The sequence below is a fragment of the Perca fluviatilis genome, chromosome 15 (assembly GCF_010015445.1).
Source record: "Perca fluviatilis chromosome 15, GENO_Pfluv_1.0, whole genome shotgun sequence".
Lineage (NCBI taxonomy): Eukaryota > Metazoa > Chordata > Actinopteri > Perciformes > Percidae > Perca > Perca fluviatilis.
This window is the reverse complement of record NC_053126.1, coordinates 1,499,695-1,518,468: the sequence shown is the minus strand read 5'-3', so window position 1 is coordinate 1,518,468 and position 18,774 is coordinate 1,499,695. Positions and strand designations below refer to the sequence as shown.

The 18,774-nt window shown below is 41.2% G+C and overlaps 1 protein-coding gene across 3 annotated transcripts; it reads left to right on the top strand.

The window, feature by feature from the left end:
• The first annotated feature begins 9,356 nt into the window (after positions 1-9,356).
• Positions 9,357-17,697, top strand: LOC120574716 (E3 ubiquitin-protein ligase CHIP-like). 3 transcript variants are annotated; one of them, XM_039825099.1, is made up of 8 exons: positions 9,357-9,471; positions 10,670-10,880; positions 11,914-12,112; positions 13,349-13,514; positions 13,734-13,809; positions 13,892-13,948; positions 14,938-15,054; positions 16,264-17,697. In XM_039825099.1, exons 2-8 carry the CDS (start codon positions 10,761-10,763, stop codon positions 16,387-16,389), a joined length of 861 nt encoding a protein of 286 aa, XP_039681033.1. In that variant the 5' UTR covers positions 9,357-9,471; positions 10,670-10,760; the 3' UTR covers positions 16,390-17,697. The 3 variants fall into 3 exon arrangements, with proteins under 3 accessions (XP_039681033.1, XP_039681034.1, XP_039681035.1); XM_039825100.1 differs by having other exon boundaries at positions 9,434-9,481; XM_039825101.1 differs by lacking the exon at positions 9,357-9,471 and adding an exon at positions 10,526-10,549.
• Positions 17,698-18,774: the final 1,077 nt, after the last annotated feature.

Here is an 18,774-nt window from a genome sequence, read left to right as displayed (position 1 = left end):
TTCAGGAGGAGTGACTGGGTCAAACTGGGAGAGGAGTCAGTGTGGAGGAGTGGTCGGGAGGTCAGGAGGGATGGGGAGAAGAGGGGCTGTGGTAGGTGCTGGCGTAGATACAGTGAGGTCGGATACAGGGGATAGAGATTGATAAATGATGTTGATTTTGTCAGTGAAAAAGTGGAGGAATGAGTTGTAGAGGTAGGGAGGCTGTTGGTCCGAGGCTTGAGGAGGTTGTTCATTGTGGAGAAGAGGGTTCTGGGGTTTTGGCAGCAGTCAGTGAGGATGGTGGAGAGGTAGGCAGACTTAGCAGCAATGAGGGCATCTTTGTAGGCAGTGATGTGGAGTTTATAGGCTTCATGGTGGACTGTGAGAGATAATTTCTTTGTCAGACGTTCGAGTTGGTGGCCAGTTTGTTTTATTTTCCGGAGTGCAGGTGTGTACCAGGGTGAAGAGGTGTTAAAAGTGACGTTTTTGGTTTTGAGGGGGTCAGAGTGTTTAAAACATAAAATGAGGGCAGCGGCAGCAGGTAACGATGGAATATGGTCGAGGTTGGTGGTGTCAGCTGATACACCTGGAGAGCAGGTAGAGTTGATCCAATGGGATGAGATGAAGGAAAGAAACTTGCTTTCCTTCATCTCATCCCACTAACCCCAACACTCTCAGAAATAAAGGTACAGAAAAGTAAAAAAAAAGGTACAAATGCTCGTCGCTGGGGCAGTACCCCCAATGGGAACAAACTTGTACCATATTAATGGGTACAAAGAAGTACCCCTACAGTTTGTGCCTTTTAGGTACAAATATGTACCCTTGAATATGTTCCTTCAAAGGTACAAATGACTCGTCGCTGGGGTGGTACCCCCCGAGGTACAGCAATAGTACCCTTACCATAGGTACAGAATTGTACCCTTTTATACTGTACCTTTTGAGAGACAATTTTGTACCTTAGCAATACATTTGTACCTTAATCCACTGGTACAAAACCGTACCCCATTAGATAGTACCAATTTGTTCTTGTTAGGGGTACCACCCCAGCGACGATGCCATTGTACCTATAAAGTGGCAAAAATGTCCTTGTTAAATAGAAAAGAATGAGAGGAAAAGAAGGCAATGTTTTGTTTTCCCACAATCAATGATTTAAAAGAAGTTAAATTGTACAAAATTCAAATACTAGAAAGTGAATAACTCCCACACACCACAATCTTCATTTGCAATACACTTTAATGACCAAAGTTATAAAGAAAGATACAACATCTAAAGATTAGTCGATACACACCAGTGCTAAAATATTTGTACAATCTGAAGGTGTAATTTTTAAACAGTCTTACACACTGTATTTCATTGCCACAAAGACAGATCTCCAGGTACCTCATCTGCGTGCTGGCTAAAATACTTTGGAAATATCAGTTTTCCACAAAGAACCCATGTAGTGTCCACATTAAAAATGTATTTCATTCTGAAAAAAAAAAGAGGAATTCTCTCACCATGCACCACATCCACAACAAAAACATCTGCCGACGACTGTACCCAGATCAATAAACCTCATCTACTAAATCTTAATTTCTAAATGCCTTGTTTACATCCTTGTGTATAACAGTGACCCAAGTGCCAAAGAAAAACTTTAACTCTCATGAAGTTGGTCCAACATGTGGGACTTACTCATGCCCATGATGCCTTTAAAAATAATCTTTGTAGCTTCATCCTAAAATACAGGGAGAACACAATTTACTAGAATCTGTTCAGCAAGAAATACTTAGTGATGTAAACTTTCTATTTTGCTTGTTTAAAAAAAAAAAAAAAAAGGAGAAATATGAATTTATATTTTATATTAAAGAAAATTGTTTTGATGTCGAAGGAGGTCCTGAACTTCAAGATTTACAGTCCAATGATTTTTTTTTGAGGAAGCATCAAGAGAGTTCTCTTCTCAGTTCAAATTGAAAGAATACTGTAAATTGAGGTTAGATCCTGACAGTAGAGTAACATATGGGGTACAGTGTAGATGTTACTAAGTCCTTATCTCCAGACATAATGCATGACATGATAGAGGGTGTCATACCTTTAGTTTTGAAACTTGTCCTGTGCCATGTGCATAAAAAAAATATTAGCATACAAGAGAAAAGCTACTGAGAATGAGAATAGGTCAAAATGATAGAGCAAATAAGCCAGCACGGTGGTCTCAAAGACTACTATAATAAGGAGGCATTGCGGGCTCGGCATCTCAGAAATAGTGCATTTTTAGACTTATTCCTTTTTTGATCGCACATCGTATTCCATTGTGCCAATATTGGCGTGTATACCTGTTGTGCCGAGAAATTGTAGATATTGTTCTAGCTCCAACGGTGTGAAGCGAGAATCTCTTTTAGATGTACTTGTGCAAGAATTTTTGACAGAGTTGAAAAGCTGTATTTGGAAATTTTATTACACCAAAATGCCATTATTTAATTCATTATTGAAGATTAAGGTCAATGTTTGGGCCTCTTCATTCTCACTGGTGCATGAAGTTTGAAGCAAACACCAAATTTTTAAGAATATTGCAAGTAATTGTCGTAATTTCATTAATATAGCTTCCACTCTGAGCAACCGTCACCAGTTAAAACAATGCTGGGACTTTTCTTCAAATAATTTAGAGGATTTTGAGAAGGTACCAAGAAGCAGTACTAGCACTCCATTTTGTTCCTTACCACTTACTCTCCAGTGTGCTCTAGAGCAATATTTCACTGATGTTTCTTTAAGTGAAGATAAAGTTATACATGTTTCAGAAGTAACCGTTAACAATGTCAAGTATGCCACACAAGATGTTTTTGTTGTGGATGTGTTGCATGGTGAGAGAATTCCTTTTTTCAAAGTGAAATACACTCCCTTCACATTCATTTTCACAATACATCGCTGGATGAATCAGAGTGTTCTTGTTTTTGGGTTGGTATTCAAGATCAAAAACAAAATAAGAATAAAACGATGAGATCGTTGCTTCCTCTACCTTCATGCCTTCACACACCCCCCACTCGGCTCTACCTTCAGGGAACAACAGCTACGTCCCCCAAATGTGGACTTCCAGTCTTCTTGGGTCACCTGGACAATTGGGAATGGTGTGTTGGGTTCACCCTGAAGAATACAACAAAGCAGACAGGGATGCAAACACGTTTGGTCAAAAAAGAGAGATAGTCGATGGACACCCCCCAAAAAAAAGAAATCGAAACACTAGAGTGCTAGAGATGCATATCTCTCCAATCATGATGTGATGATCCACACTCATTTTAAAAATGATTGACAGGAGGATGAACACCGCTCTGAAGTCCATTCCTAGAAGAGAATCAAGATAGATACTTAATTTATCCCGAAGGAAATTTTAGGCATCCAGTAGCTTGCACACACACACACACAAAATCTGATTATGCACTTTGAATTGTCTGATTTTTCCTTGCATGCGCTTATCAAAGTGTGAGTACTCTCAAAATAAGCTTTTTGTAGGTACCTTGTAGATTCTCGGTGAGTGCTTCTTCTCTGGCCTCCAAGTACTGTTTAGCTAGTGGAGATTTTCCTTGAGCCAGGGCAAACACTGGGAACTATCTGGTTAAAGCCATCAGTGAAGCCAATGCTCGCTGTGGAGTGTACACGACCCACCTCCTCCAACAGCTGCAGAAAGACAAAGACAAAGAAAGACAATTAAGGAATTGACCCCGAGGGAAAGAGGATTACAGAGTATTTAGCAACTATAGTGCAATAAAGGTCACCACACATCAGCTAGTGACATGGTGAAGGAGAGGGTAACAAGGTGGAAGGAAGGTGGGAGACCTAAGACTACCTGTGCTGTGAGTAGCCGTTACGGGACAGTGTGTAGATGGATGTGAGTGCGACAGACCTACCCGTGTTGGGTTGTGTGTTGCTTTGAGTGGAACAGGCCTCTCCGTGTCCAGGCTCCTGCATCTGTCGTACTATCTGAAGGAACTTGGCCAGCTTTTTGAACGAGTCTTTGAATAGATGGTCTAGCATTGAGTCAGTTAAGCCCAGGTGTACCGTCTCTCCATCCACTTCATTTTCTATGGAATAAATAGCACATTGAATTTGATCATTACACATGCATTATGGGTATATAAACAGTAATTGGTTGTCCACATTTTAGAAATTCCCAGATTTAATTGGTACCATAGAGCAGTGTTTCTCAAATGGGGAATGCGTGTACCCTTAGAGACTTTACTTTGGAGTACTGCAGGGAGTACATGAATTTTTAGCAAAAATTCTAATTTAAAAATGTCATGAATAATTCCTAAAATAATTATACTATAGTAATGAATACATTAAGTGATATATTATAAACAACAGAAATGTAGCATTTAAATGTTTGTTTAAATAAGGTTGTTGTTTAGGAAATCTATCACATATTATTCTTCCTCTTTATAGAGACTTTTTTTTTCTACCAAAATGTTTTGCACTGGTCAATTCAGAGGGGGTACAATATTCAAAAAAGTTTGAGAAACACTGCTGTAGAGAACAAGACGCGGGAATTCCACACAACACAGACGCCATCTTCTAACTTAAACTGTTACACAGCTCCACGTGCACAAATGGAATCGAACATCATCCAACATCTTCAACTTATAAATATACAACACCCGTACACTAAACACTTACATAATGTATTATCTACATAGCTGCAGCACTATTTGGGCATCAACTTAACTTTAACTCAACTTTTCAGTTGAGTACGTTGGCTGTACGAGGGACACGAGCTAGCTAACGATTGCTGTAGCCAACTGTAAGCTAGCTAGCTAGCCAGCTGAATTGACTGGCAAACGTTAGCTAGCTAAGGTCAGCTAACGTTATGCTTTCTTCTTTACAATCTTTCCAACTAGCTACATGTAACGAACGTTAGTGGTAACTTACAAATAAGTCCCGATATAATGTTAGCTTGATCTAACTGTAGCTAACGTACTGCGATTAGCGCTATGGTTAAGCGCGCGTGTTAGCTAACGTTACGTTAGCAAATGCTGATCAGCCAACTTTAATCAGCGGGCTGCAAGTGTAACTTTCAAATGTAGCTAGTTACGTTAGCTAACGACAGTATTACTCACCTCTGAATTTCTGCGCTTCTCCATCTGTCATGGTTAAACCACCTTCTATCAACGTTTGGATCAGCTCATCTGAGGGTAAAGTTGGCAGGGACATTGTTGAGCTGTCAAGCGTCCTGCAGGCTCCAGCGACTGCCGCCAATCCGAATGAAAGAAAGAGGCGTGGCCGTAGAACGCGAATACCGGCGCGAAAAAACAGCCAGTCATAATATTAGACAGACCAACAACGGGACAATTTTAACACTTTTCGCAATCTTAATCATCACTAAATTCACTTCTGAGAACGTTTTAGGCGAGAAATGAACCGTTTAGATTTCGAATATAGGCAGTCTTGTGAAAATTGATGCCGAATTGACAATTTGCTTTAAAGTTTTCGGAGTTGAGAAGCTCCATGAAGTGAGGCGACCGGCCAGCAGGCGCATGCCGGGGCCGCTAGCTCGTCGCCGGCCAGTCTCGCTCAGAGACCCCGGCGTGTAAGCGGAGCGCAGCGCTCGTTAATAAGAGTATTTTATTTCGCCGTTGATGTATCGTTTGTTTAAATATCACAACACATGTCCATCATAAGATCAACGGGAACCTGTGGTTAACTGTCTTTTCGAGGTTATATTAAACTTCACAAGCTGGCCGATCACGTCACACCACACACACACACACACACACACACACACACACACACACACACACACACAGCGCAGCAGGCAGATGCAGAGGAGAGAGAGTACCTGTTTCGATCATAGACTGTATATATTCTATGGTTTCGATTCGGCAGACTTGTTTACAAATTATGACATAGGCTCTATCTAAATCTAATCTAGCCTATTTACATTGGATTTAGTATTTAGTCTTAGAAAAGCCATGTATAAGTAGCTGCTACCCCAGAGGATTGTGTACCCTGTCACTTGAAAGGTACTTCTGAGTACCCCACAGGAAGTGTACCCTTTGACTTGAATAAGGTACTTTTTTGTACCCTACAGGATGTGTACCCGAAAGGTACTTCTTAGTACCCCATGGGAACACGATAGGACCTTTAATGGTACATTTGTGAATGTTGTACCTTAAGGAACTAGATTGTACCTTCACTATTACTTTATTTATGACAATGTACCTTTTCAAAGGGTACCTATATGTACCTTTCAGCATGCATATTTCATTGTGTACCCTTTTCTTTGGAAAGGTACTTTTTGGTACTCAGCTGGAGACATGTTTGTACCTTTGCTGGCACATTTGTGAAATTTGTACCTTAAAGTACTTAATTGTACCCTCACTGTACCTTTATTTCTGAGAGTGAAGAGTACAGAGAACACAAACGAACAAGAACACAAGAGGCAATAGCAGGTGGAGAAGTGACAAACAAACAGCGCCAGCATCCTCTCTGTGCAGTGTCCTCTCCGTACAGTGTCCTCTCCGTACAGTGTCCTCTCCATACAGTGTCCTCTCTATACAGTGTCCTCTCCATACAGTGTCCTCTCCATATAGTGTCCTCTCCATACAGTGTCCTCTCTATACAGTGTCCTCTCCGTACAGCGTCCTCTCCATACAGTGTCCTCTCTATACGGCGTCCTCTCCGTAAAGTGTCCTCTCCGTACAGTGTCCTCTCCGTACAGTGTCCTCTCCATACAGTGTCCTCTCTATACAGTGTCCTCTCCATACAGTGTCCTCTCCATATAGTGTCCTCTCCATACAGTGTCCTCTCTATACAGTGTCCTCTCCGTACAGCGTCCTCTCCATACAGTGTCCTCTCTATACAGCATCCTCTCCGTAAAGTGTCCTCTCCGTGCAGTGTCTTCTCCGTACAGTGTCCTCTCCATACAGTGTCCTCTCTATACAGTGTCCTCTCCGTACAGCGTCTTCTCCGTGCAGCGTCTTCTCCGTACAGTGTCCTCTCCTTGCAGTGTCTTCTCCGTACAGTATCCTCTCCATACAGTGTCCTCTCTATACAGTGTCCTCTCCATACAGTGTCCTCTCTATACAGTGTCCTCTCTCCTCATACAGTGTCCTCTATAGCAGTGTCCTCCTCTCAGGCGTCCTCTCCATCCAGTGTCCTCTCTGAAGTGTCCTCTCCGTAGCGTCCTCTCTCATTCCAGTTTCCTCTAAAGTACAGTGTCCTCTCCTCGCAGTGTCCTTCGTGCAGTGTCATCTTCCCGTCCGGTCTACTGACATGTCCTCTCCGTGCAGTGTCCTCCACAGTGCGCCCTTTCCGTCCTCCCCGTGTCCGCCTCACACAGTGTCCTTCTCGTGCCGTAGTGTCCTCATACAGTGTCCTCCTGACAGTGTCCTCTCCATACAGTTCGTGTTCCTCTCCGTGCAGTGTCCCTCAGTGTCTTCCTCGGTGTCCTCTCCGTACAGTGTCTTCCTCTGTAGTGTCTTCTCTGGACAGTGTCTTCTCCGTACAGTGTCCTCTCCGTGCAGCGTCTTCTCCGTACAGTGTCCTCTCCGTGCAGTGTCCTCTCCGTACAGTGTCCTCTCCGTACAGTGTCCTCTCCGTACAGTGTCCTCTCCATACAGTGTCCTCTCTATACAGTGTCCCTCCATACAGTGTCCTCTCCATACAGTGTCCTCTCTATACAGTGTCCTCTCCATACAGTGTCCTCTCTATACGGCGTCCTCTCCGTAAAGTGTCCTCTCCGTGCAGTGTCTTCTCCGTACAGTGTCCTCTCTATACAGTGTCCTCTCCGTGCAGTGTCTTCTTCGTACAGCGTCCTCTCCGTGCAGTGTCTTCTCCGTACATCGTCCTCTCCGTGCAGTGTCTTCTCCGTACAGCATCCTCTCCGTGCAGCGTCTTCTCCGTACATCGTCCTCTTAGTGCAGTGTCTTCTCCGTACATCGTCCTCTCCGTGCAGTGTCTTCTCCGTACAGCATCCTCTCTGTGCAGCGTCTTCTCCGTACAGCATCCTCTCCGTGCAGCGTCTTCTCCGTACATCGTCCTCTCCGTGCAGCGTCTTCTCCGTACATTGTCCTCTCCGTGCAGCGTCTTCTCCGTACATTGTCCTCTCCGTGCAGCGTCTTCTCCGTACATCGTCCTCTCCGTGCAGCGTCTTCTCCGTACATTGTCCTCTCCGTGCAGCGTCTTCTCCGTACATCGTCCTCTCCGTGCAGCGTCTTCTCCGTACAGTGTCCTCTCCATGCAGCATCTTCTCCGTACATTGTCCATTGTCCAGCAGAGAGAGCACCACGATGCCTCCGTCCAGTGCAGCCAGAGCATAGTGAGTTTCTCCAGACCAGTTGCAAAGTGGAATATTTGAACATGATCTCAAACGGAGGGACTGAGAGCTCCGTGATAGTAATTTGGGTGCGATTTGATGATTTTAAATTTGATCCTGTAAATCAGAAAGTGGGATTATTTCTGTCTTCAGAGCAACAACAGAAGTTACACATTCCTCCACACAGACATTTAGAAACAGATGTTATTAGTGAAGACATGACGCACTTTATATTTCACAAACATTTCCAATCACAGGCTCGTCTTCAGGTCCAAACTGTCCTAATTGCACTGGTGGTAGATGAATAGAAGTTAGTAACTTTAGTTAGTTGTGTCTGAACACAGTATTAATAAATGTGTTCTTCACGTAGGCTGTTTTAAATAAAGTTTTAGATTTGAGACTGGCTGTGTGAAAGCATTAGCACTTTATAAAACTTTAAATATGCTGGACTCTCGTGTTTTAAACATTGCACAGTAGAGAAAAAATATTTTGTGTTTATTATTCCAAAACATAATTATTGTTAGAGACATAAACGTATAAACTATGCAAATGTTTGTTTCATGAATTAAAACCTATCTCTCTTTATCTTTGGCTCATCTGTTATATTTCTGTGTATTCTGCTGTGATTATTGTGTTGTATTTATTTTGGAAAAAAATTCTATTGTTTATATTTATTTATTTGGAAACAAACTTATTTATTCATATTTAATTTTTGTTTTTATAACTTTTTTTTTTTATTTATTTTGTATACTAATGCATTTATATGTTATAATAATTTTATGTATATATTTTTTTAAATGTTTTTATATTTTATTTATTTATTTGGAAACAATTTTTACACACTTTATATTTCATTCTTTTTTTATTTTTAAATACATTTATTTTATTTTTAAAACGAATGTATTTATATTTTATCATTTTATGTATATATATATATTTTTTAAACAAATGTCTGTATTTTATTTATTTTAAACAAACTTATTTAATTTCTTTCCATAATAAAAACGGAGACTATTATTTTCACCGTTGACCTGACGTTGGGCGTGTCTCACGATGACGCGATTCACGTCACAGATCAAAACCAAAACATCTGTTTGCAGACAACTTGTAGTAAGGTAGTTAGCCACCTAGCTACATCACAACAAACCGCAAATTCTTCATATTTTGAATACGCCATCGCTCCGGTTCCGCGTGGTGAAACTGCGGCTTCACAGGTAACGTTACGTGAGTTTTGTATTATTAATGTCTCTGTGTGTCACATTATACCTTTAATCGGTGAAATGATGTTAAACACAGTGGTTTGTTAGCTTCATAACAGCAGCTGCTTCGCCATCAGAGAAGTAGCTAGCTAACGTTAGCTACACGTTAGCAATGATTCCCACAGGACGGCAGCTAAAATCTATTAAATATAAAACATGTCCGTGTGTTAGCTAGTGTTGTCTCTAATGTCAGCAGAGATGTACAATAAGAAATCAGTAACACAAAAAGACAGCAGACCCAGCGGATCTAGGGTACGCAGTAACATCAGTGAGTGCTGCCAGAGTCATCGATCTTTTTTAGGCTTTTAATGTTCAATAACTCCGCCATTTATGAATATGCGGGGCATCCGGTCCGTATCAGACACCCGCCGTGGTGTGACAATAATACTGAATTCGGCACAACTTCCCGGCTCTGAAGAAGCAGTACGGGTCGGTAACCGGTGGATGAATCACACCCACCTCCCAAAAACACTTCCCTCACATAAAGGTCTTGATTACCTGAGTCATTTAGTTTAAAATCAATAGTAAGGCTACTCAGGAAGGCTGTTAATTTAACAGGCTGGTTACATAACTTAATTAGAAAAATGGATAACAGGCACATCAATTATTTTTTTATTTAATAATTAAATTGTTAGCACATGCTGTGTTTACACATATGTTATAGTACAAATATTGCAGACTAATTCCCAGAGACGCTGGAAACTACAGTTCAGAGCTGCAATGTTTAAAAGATTAGTTTTCAACTATTAAATTAATCGCCAACTATTTTAATAATCGATAAATCTGTTTTTTTATGAAAGAAAAGTAAAAACTTGTGTGATGTCAGCTTGTTAAATGTGAATATGTTCTAGTTTCTTCTCTCTGGGACAGGAAACTGAATATCTTTGAGTTGGGGACAGAACAAGACATTTGAGGACATCATCTTGGGCTTTTTGGGAAACACTGATCCACATTTTTCACCATTTTGTGACGTTTTAGAGACCAAACAACTGATCCATTCATCCAGAAAATACTCCACAGATTAATCGACGATGTAAATATTCGTTTGTTGCAGGCGTGCTGCAGTTATTAAGCCTCTTATTAAACACCTCACAGCACTGACGTCTCTCTGTAAACTCTTAAATGATCTCTGGCTGTGGTCTTCTCCTCTCAGTTTCTGTCCCGGTGTGCTGGATCTGAGCACCAGGATAGGGAAGCAAAGCGAAGGGGCAGCTGCCGGCGGTGCAGCGAGCCCGGTGGACAAAATGCCAGAAAGCCCGGAGAAAATCTCGTCGGTGTCGGCTCAGGAGCTGAAGGAACAGGGCAACCGTCTCTTTCTGAACCGCAAGTACCTGGAGGCTGCCGCCTGCTACAGCAAAGCCATAGTAAGTACCTGGAGGCTGCCGCCTGCTACAGCAAAGCCATAGTAAGTGTTGCAGAACAGACATGGCTCTCAGTGTCTGTAACTGGGTTCAGCTTCACTTAAAAAGAAAACAACCCAAATACAACATCTATGTGTTTCTCCCACAGACATCTCTCAAAATGATCAGTTGTTTTGCCTTTGTTTTGTTCTTAAAATTAATGAATGAAATCTTTTTTTGGAATGATTTAAAAATAAAATGTATAGAACAATAACAAATGAAGAAAAATGAATATCAACAAAAATAAATTCTACATAACACACTACAGACGTTAAAAAACGAGATAGGAAGAAGCCTAGGCTTTCCAAGTCCTACCGCCGGTCTTTACCATAGACAATCCAATTACATAAACTAAACCATAGACAATCCAATTACATAAACTAAACAGACAATTTCAAATAATACAAAAACACTACTTAAATTTATATCATACTCTATCAAGCTATAAGAAACAAGCAAAATCAGTGAGATTTACATTCTCCGTCCTGACTCCTGAAGATAAAGATAGATTACATTACATGTCATTTAACAGATGATAATAACAGATGATAATAATAATAATAATAAGATATTATGTAATATTTCAGCAACCCTAACCCCCTAACCCATTTCAGCATTAAAATGTTTAAAAACAACTCAACCAATGTTATAGACTTTGTTGAGTTGTGTACTACCTTATCCTAAATGTTTCCAACTATTTTTAAACCCAGACAAATCTGTATTTAATCCAGGTAACTATAAGTTACATTTGGTTGCCTGTTGATTGCATCAAATATGTCGTTTAAGTAATTTGTACAGTATGTTAGTGATGCAACGATCTAATACAGACTGTATTATATGTCAATGTTGATCCAGTGTTTCCTCTAATCCATTACATTTATCCAGTCAGTTTTTAGTGCCACAGCAGGAGAGCTTGGGTCTGGGACCGTGAGTCTGTATTTGGCAGATTCTCTGAGTATCTGCAGATAAAAGGCTGGATCTGTGTTTCATCTCTCAGAGCCACAGTCCGTGTGTCCCAGCATACTACACCAACCGAGCGCTGTGCTACGTGAAGTTGCAGCAGTACGACAAAGCTCTGGCAGACTGCCGACACGCGCTGGAGCTCGACAGCCAGTCGGTCAAAGCTCACTTCTTCATGGGTCAGTGCCACCTGGAGATGGAGAGCTACGACGAAGCCATCGGCAACCTGCAGAAGGGTACGAGGTTTAGACCGCACCGAGAACACATTTCAGCAGTTCAGTATCTTAACAGTTGGTTTAAAGGCTAATTTCAGGTATTTCTACGGTATTCATTTTTAGGTATTTCCTATTTAGTTATGCATTAGTGTCTAAGTGACTGATGTGAACAAACGTCGTTGAAATTGGTCCAGTATTGAGCGACAGCTCTGTAACTGGCAGCCATGCACCAGGGTGCAATGTAACCCCTATAGGACAGATGGACCCTAAAAGTTCTGTTTTTAAGATTATTATCAGGACTTTTAGCGTGTATAGAGCCAGCATATCTCCACCAGACTCCATGTAAATAATCAGGACTTTTAGCGTGTATAGAGCCAGCATATTTCCACCAGACTCCATGTAAATAATCAGGACTTTTAGCGTGTATAGAGCCAGCATATCTCCACCAGACTCCATGTAAATAATCAGGACTTTTAGCGTGTATAGAGCCAGCATATCTCCACCAGACTCCATGTAAATAATCAGGACTTTTAGCGTGTATAGAGCCAGCATATCTCCACCAGACTCCATGTAAATAATCAGGACTTTTAGCGTGTATAGAGCCAGCATATTTCCACCAGACTCCATGTAAATAATCAGGACTTTTAGCGTGTATAGAGCCAGCATATCTCCACCAGACTCCATGTAAATAATCAGGACTTTTAGCGTGTATAGAGCCAGCATATCTCCACCAGACTCCATGTAAATAATCAGGACTTTTAGCGTGTATAGAGCCAGCATATCTCCACCAGACTCCATGTAAATAATCAGGACTTTTAGCGTGTATAGAGCCAGCATATTTCCACATGTAAATGGGTGAATTAAGGGTTTATTTCAACCAAACCAGAGTGGTGATTGTTGGAACAGTGGAAAGATGAACCAAGACGGCTTTTGATAGTTTTATTTAGTTTCTGTCCACTTTGAATGAAGTGTGTTTTACGATGATAAAAGTCCTGATTATTTACATGGAGTCTGGGGGGTTTGGTGTTGGTGATTTTGGGGCTGTTTCATGTTAAACTAAAAAGTCTATCTCTGTAGGGACCCTTTCCATAATGTTGTCTACCTGAAGGTGTGCAATTGTCAGTTAACGTTACCTTGCAGCTCTGTTGCTGCTAACTGCAGCGTTTTTGCTTAAAACTGGACCAATTTCAATCAGTCACTTACACACACAAACAATTAAAGAAGAGTGATGAATCCATCTTAATGTTTGTTTTGCAGCCTATAACTTGGCGAAGGAGCAGCGTCTGAACTTTGGGGACGATATCCCCAGCGCTCTGCGGATCGCTAAGAAGCAGCGCTGGAACAACATGGAGGAGAGGAGGATCAACCAGGAGAGCGAGCTGCACACCTACCTCACCAAACTCATCCTCTCGGAGAAGAAGAGGCAGGTCCCATCCAGCCATCAAACACCACGGCACTCTGAAATATAGCTTTCTGGGTTCCTGTAAAGTAAAGTGTGTGTGTGTGTGTGTGTGTGTGTGTGTGTGTGTGTGTGTGTGTGTGTGTGTGTGTGTGTGTGTGTGTGTGTGTGTGTGTGTGTGTGTGTGTGTGTGTGTGTGTGTGTGTGTGTGTGTGTGTGTGTGTGTGTGTGTGTGATCTACAGAGAAGTGGAGGGCTGTAGACAGAAAGACGACGACAGCAGAATTCAACACAATCCAAACGAGATTCACACAAAACATGTACGTTTTTTAATACGCTTTTACATTTTTTTTTGGGTTTTGCATTTTTTAGCTTTTTTTTAAAAGGTGTGTTTTTCTACAGGACAAGTATCTGTCAGACATGGAGGAGCTGTTCTGCCAAGTGGACGAGAAGAGGAAGGTCAGTCACTAACTCAAAGGACAATTCCGGCGCAAAACAAACCTAGGAGTTAATACCAGATGTGTACCCACTCTGTCGTTCTCTGGGACATGTTTTCATGCTAATCGAATGTGTTTGTAGCTTGAAAGAAGCTAGCACGGACCACTGATTAGCTTACAACGCTGGTATTCGTGGCACAGGGAAAGTAAAAATAAATCGCTATTTATACCACTAAAAAAGCTCAAAATATCACCATACTTCAACGGTAGTATAATGAGGTCCCTACATGTTAACCGAAGCATTGAGAACTTTGTAAGTGTACAGACAGTTTATTGAAAAGATAGATTATAAAGATTAAAAAAAGCAATTTGGTCAGTATATCTGAAATAATCGCACAGCAATAACACAGCATCTCCACTCCGTGCAACACAGACACTCCTGTTCAGTGGCCATAGCTTCACAATGTCTGGAGACGTCTCTTACTTTCTAAAACCAGCCTCTGGAGACTGGACCAGCTGACTTCTCTATTGGCTGTAGAAACAGGAGACGTCTCTTACGTTCTAAAACCAGCCTCTGGAGACTGGACCAGCTGACTTCTCTATTGGCTGTAGAAACAGGAGACGTCTCTTACGTTCTAAAACCAGCCTCTGGAGACTGGACCAGCTGAGTTCTCTATTGGCTGTAGAAACAGGAGACGTCCCTTACGTTATAAACCAGCCTCTGGAGACTCCACCAGCTGAGTCGCAGCGACACCATCAGCTGGTTTGAGTCGAGCGGAGACGGGCCGGTTCAGACCGCTGAAACTTTTCTCTGCGATGTTCTGAAGCGGTTTCGTCTCATCCTGAATCTTTGGTCTGAACCGGACTTTACTTGCAAACTTGAAACATGAACGAGACAAAAAGATTCCATCTATCGATGGTGCTGATGTTACAGAAGTGATGTCGTCTTCTGACTCTCAGAAAACCACATCACTGATTTACAGAAAATGTGTTGATATGTTTGTTTGCCAGAAGCGCGAGATCCCCGACTTCCTGTGTGGAAAGATCAGCTTTGAGTTGATGAGAGAGCCCTGCATCACTCCCAGCGGAGTCACCTACGACAGGAAAGACATCGAAGAGCACCTGCAGGTAAAATACTGCAGTAAAAGTACTAATAACACACATCAAAAATACTCCGTTACAGTCTTTTATTATCAGTGTGCCATTCTGTTTGTCTAATGAATATATCATACTTTACCACTTGTTAAAGATCACAATAACCAAAAAAAGAATAATGTAATTATTAGTTGAGAAATATTCACAGAAATATATTCATGTGTATTAGTGTAGCTGTTACTCCAGCCTGCAGAGGCAGTATTTCACAGCAGCGTTTCCCCAGGTTGGTGTTAGACTTTGGTCCACGTATTTGGCAGGTGGTTTAAGGTCCTCCCTCAAGAAAATGTTAGCGTTTTTCAATTTAAAAAAGATGCAATTTTGCATCATTTTGGACCGTGGATGTGACGTTTTTCAAAAAATAAATAAAAATCATTTTACATTTTGTTTCTCTTTGTGGGATTTTGTCTCTGCGTCTCTTTGTAGTCGTGTTGTGTCTCTTTTTTTGTCCTTTCTGTTTCCTTTAGGGTTGTTTTGGGTCTCTGTGATCATTCGGCGTCTCTTTGTAGTCAGTTTGTGTCCCTTTGTGGTAGTTTTGCGTCTCTTTTTCACATAATTTTGGAACATTATTATCTCCATATCTGTGTCTAAAATGTTGAGCAGATAATAAATAAATAACACTCAAAAAGCTTAATGACAAAACCTGTTAAAGAAGATCACTGGGGACCGACCACAATCATTAGATCTTAGTTTTGATCCTCACATTGATTTCACATGTTGGCCAAATCAGCTTGGGTGCTGCGCCTGTAAGTCTTAAAGCTGTAGTGTGTAGTTTCTGTCTCCCTCAGGAGGAATACTGAGTAATGATAACAACACTGTCGGCGCGTCCACATGATACAAGCCTTCTGTGATCATGCACCCTCCCCTCCACCTCCAGCCAGTTACTAGTAGCCAAGGAGGACACGGAGGGTTAAAAAATCATGACCGACTCTTCAGAAGAGGTCATTATCTTTGAATTTCTCCGGACGCCCCAATCTTCTGAACGTAGTCACACTGAGAGGTCCAGAGAGAGTTGTGTGGAGCTGATAGTCTTAATCAGCTTTGTAGCTACCCATCTGGTAACGGCTTTGATGTAACAGACGTTCATTAATATCAAAAATATACACACTAAAGCTTTAAAATGGCAGGAACAGCCCTGAAATATATCTAAATATAAATAAAAAGATGTTTGTTGTTCTGTTGCAGCGAGTCGGCCATTTTGACCCTGTGACGCGCTCTCCACTGACCCAAGATCAGCTCATCCCAAACCTGGCCATGAAGGAAGTCATCGATGCTTTTATTTTGGAGAACGGATGGGTGGAGGACTACTGACCAATGAGAGGAGAGGAAGAGAAGTGATTTCTGACCGTGTCAGAGGGTCGTTGCTTTAATTTAAACACAAATCCCAGTTTGTTGACGTGTGTCCTGCAGAAATCATCAGAGAGCCGCCGGAGCAAACTAAACTTAAAGGAGGAATATGTAATATATTTACTGTCTTGATTCCTAAAATGACCACGATGTGTCATCATATATTAAGTGAACATACCGACAACAGTGCTAGAGCCAGTATTTTCTCCTTTTGAAATGTCCATATCGGTCTGTTTTTAGTTTTGGTCTGTGTGTTGCCAATTTTCACACCCGGGTTGCCAGATATTAAACGCAAACACACAAAAACAACATGCTGCAGCAACCAACCAACTAACCAAACAGGGTCAACAGAGAGAGATTCATTCTAACCGACCTTAAAAACAGTTGCATGACTACAGATGGGGAAATATTGGAGATAATACAAACTGAAATGAATGTAAAACCCACAAAAATCAAAGTTATGAAATCAAGAAAAAGCCAAAGAAAACAAATTCAGTTGAGAGAAGCATCACTAGAGGGCGCTGTCAGTCCTCTAGTAACACGAATGTTTCAGCAGCATTGGAACTAGTACTCAGAAGTACTCAAATATAAAAATATACTATCACAAGTAAAAGTCCTGCTTTCAAAATTTGACTTAAAGTGCTCATATTATGCTTTTTGGCTTCAAGTCCAACAGATTCTGTCCAAAAACAACTTAAAGAGATGAACGTGTTCACAATAATACTGCACTTTAAAACCTGTTTTCTTCTTGCTGTTCGTGAAGAAGTACTTTACGTTGGACCCTCACAATGTTAACTTATATTAAAGTACTTTCTGGATACTGAAGTAAATAATGAAATAAACAACAACCAAAACTCAGACTCCAAGTTTAAAGTCCTCAAACACGTAGCCTGCTCAAAGGAACATAAATAAAGATACTGATGTCATAATCAAACTTCTTCAGCTCTATAGTTCACACAAAACATAATAATAAATCAATATTTAACTAAACAATGAATAGCTCCAACAACTTGTGTGACTTTCGTATAAGAAGAAGCCAATAAATCAATTAATTAACAGTTATATATCAATTAAAAGTCATGATTTACATTTCCAAACAGCTTCATTTAACAGCTGGAACACACCGGGCTCGTAACTGTCACGTAGCGTAGACACGTGTCTGATCGCATATTTCTACGCACCGGTCACAAAGCTGTCCATCTCTCTCTCTCTCTCTCTCTCCCTCTCTCTCTCTCTCTCTCTCTCTCTCGCTCTCTCTCTCTGTCTCTCTCTCTCTCTGTGTGTGTGTGTGTGTGTGTGTGTGTGTGTGTGTGTGTGTGTGTGTGTGTGTGTGTGTGTGTGTGTGTGTGTGTGTGTGTGTGTGTGTGTGTGTGTGTGTGCCTGATCACGTGTCTCACTATGAGAAGTCAAAACAGCCAAAATCACCATGAACCAGGCTGTTTTATTTTGAAATGTGTTTTATTTTGAAATGTGTTTTATTTTGAAATGTGTTTTATTTTTGTAAAGTGTCCGGCTGCACTGTGGTCTTCCTGTATATGATTACTTGCCTAGCTTGACACATTCGCTCGCATCTCTCACAAGAAATAAAATAGAGGAGACGCCGAACGATCGCTGCAGCCTCTCTGCAGCCGGTATGAACTGACCGATTGGATAACATGGGCGCCGAAATAAAAATAGCTGCGCTACGCTGCTTACGTGCACGGTGTATTTCGGCTCTAAGCCTGAACTGAAAAAACAGATTAATGAAAGTGAGATTTCTGTTGAGGAATGGCTGGACATTGATTGATTGTTTGTGTCCAGTTTGCTCCTGTTTACTGGGACCACTTAGACCAGTTCTGTTTGAGTGGGAAGTTTTCAATCCAATGAGATGTTCAAGGACTGTCTGTACAAATCTGAGGCTGAGGATTCGTCGCTGTATTTTCTGTGATCAACAATGACTAATTTGTGTCACTTTGAAAAAAAAACTCAGTATTGATTATCAGTTAGTGTAGTAATCTAACTGTGTGTGGTGTGTGTAGTGTAAAGTAATCCGATTACATATGAATGATTATGCGTTTGCTGGAAAACTAAAAGAGCAGATGCTACTTCTACACTTCTGCGTTTTCTGTTTCTAAGCTGCGTTTTGAGACAAAAACGATCTCCGTCCACACAAGAGTTTATCTCCAGTACCAGAACTATTCTGTGTCCATAAAAGGGGACAAAAGGCAGGCAGACAGACAGACAGACAGGCAGACAGAACTGTTACTGAAAGGTCTTTAAGCTGACAGACAGACAGAACTGTTACTGAAAGGTCTGTAAGCAGACACAGACAGACCTGTTACTGAAAGGTCTTTAAGCTGACAGACAGAC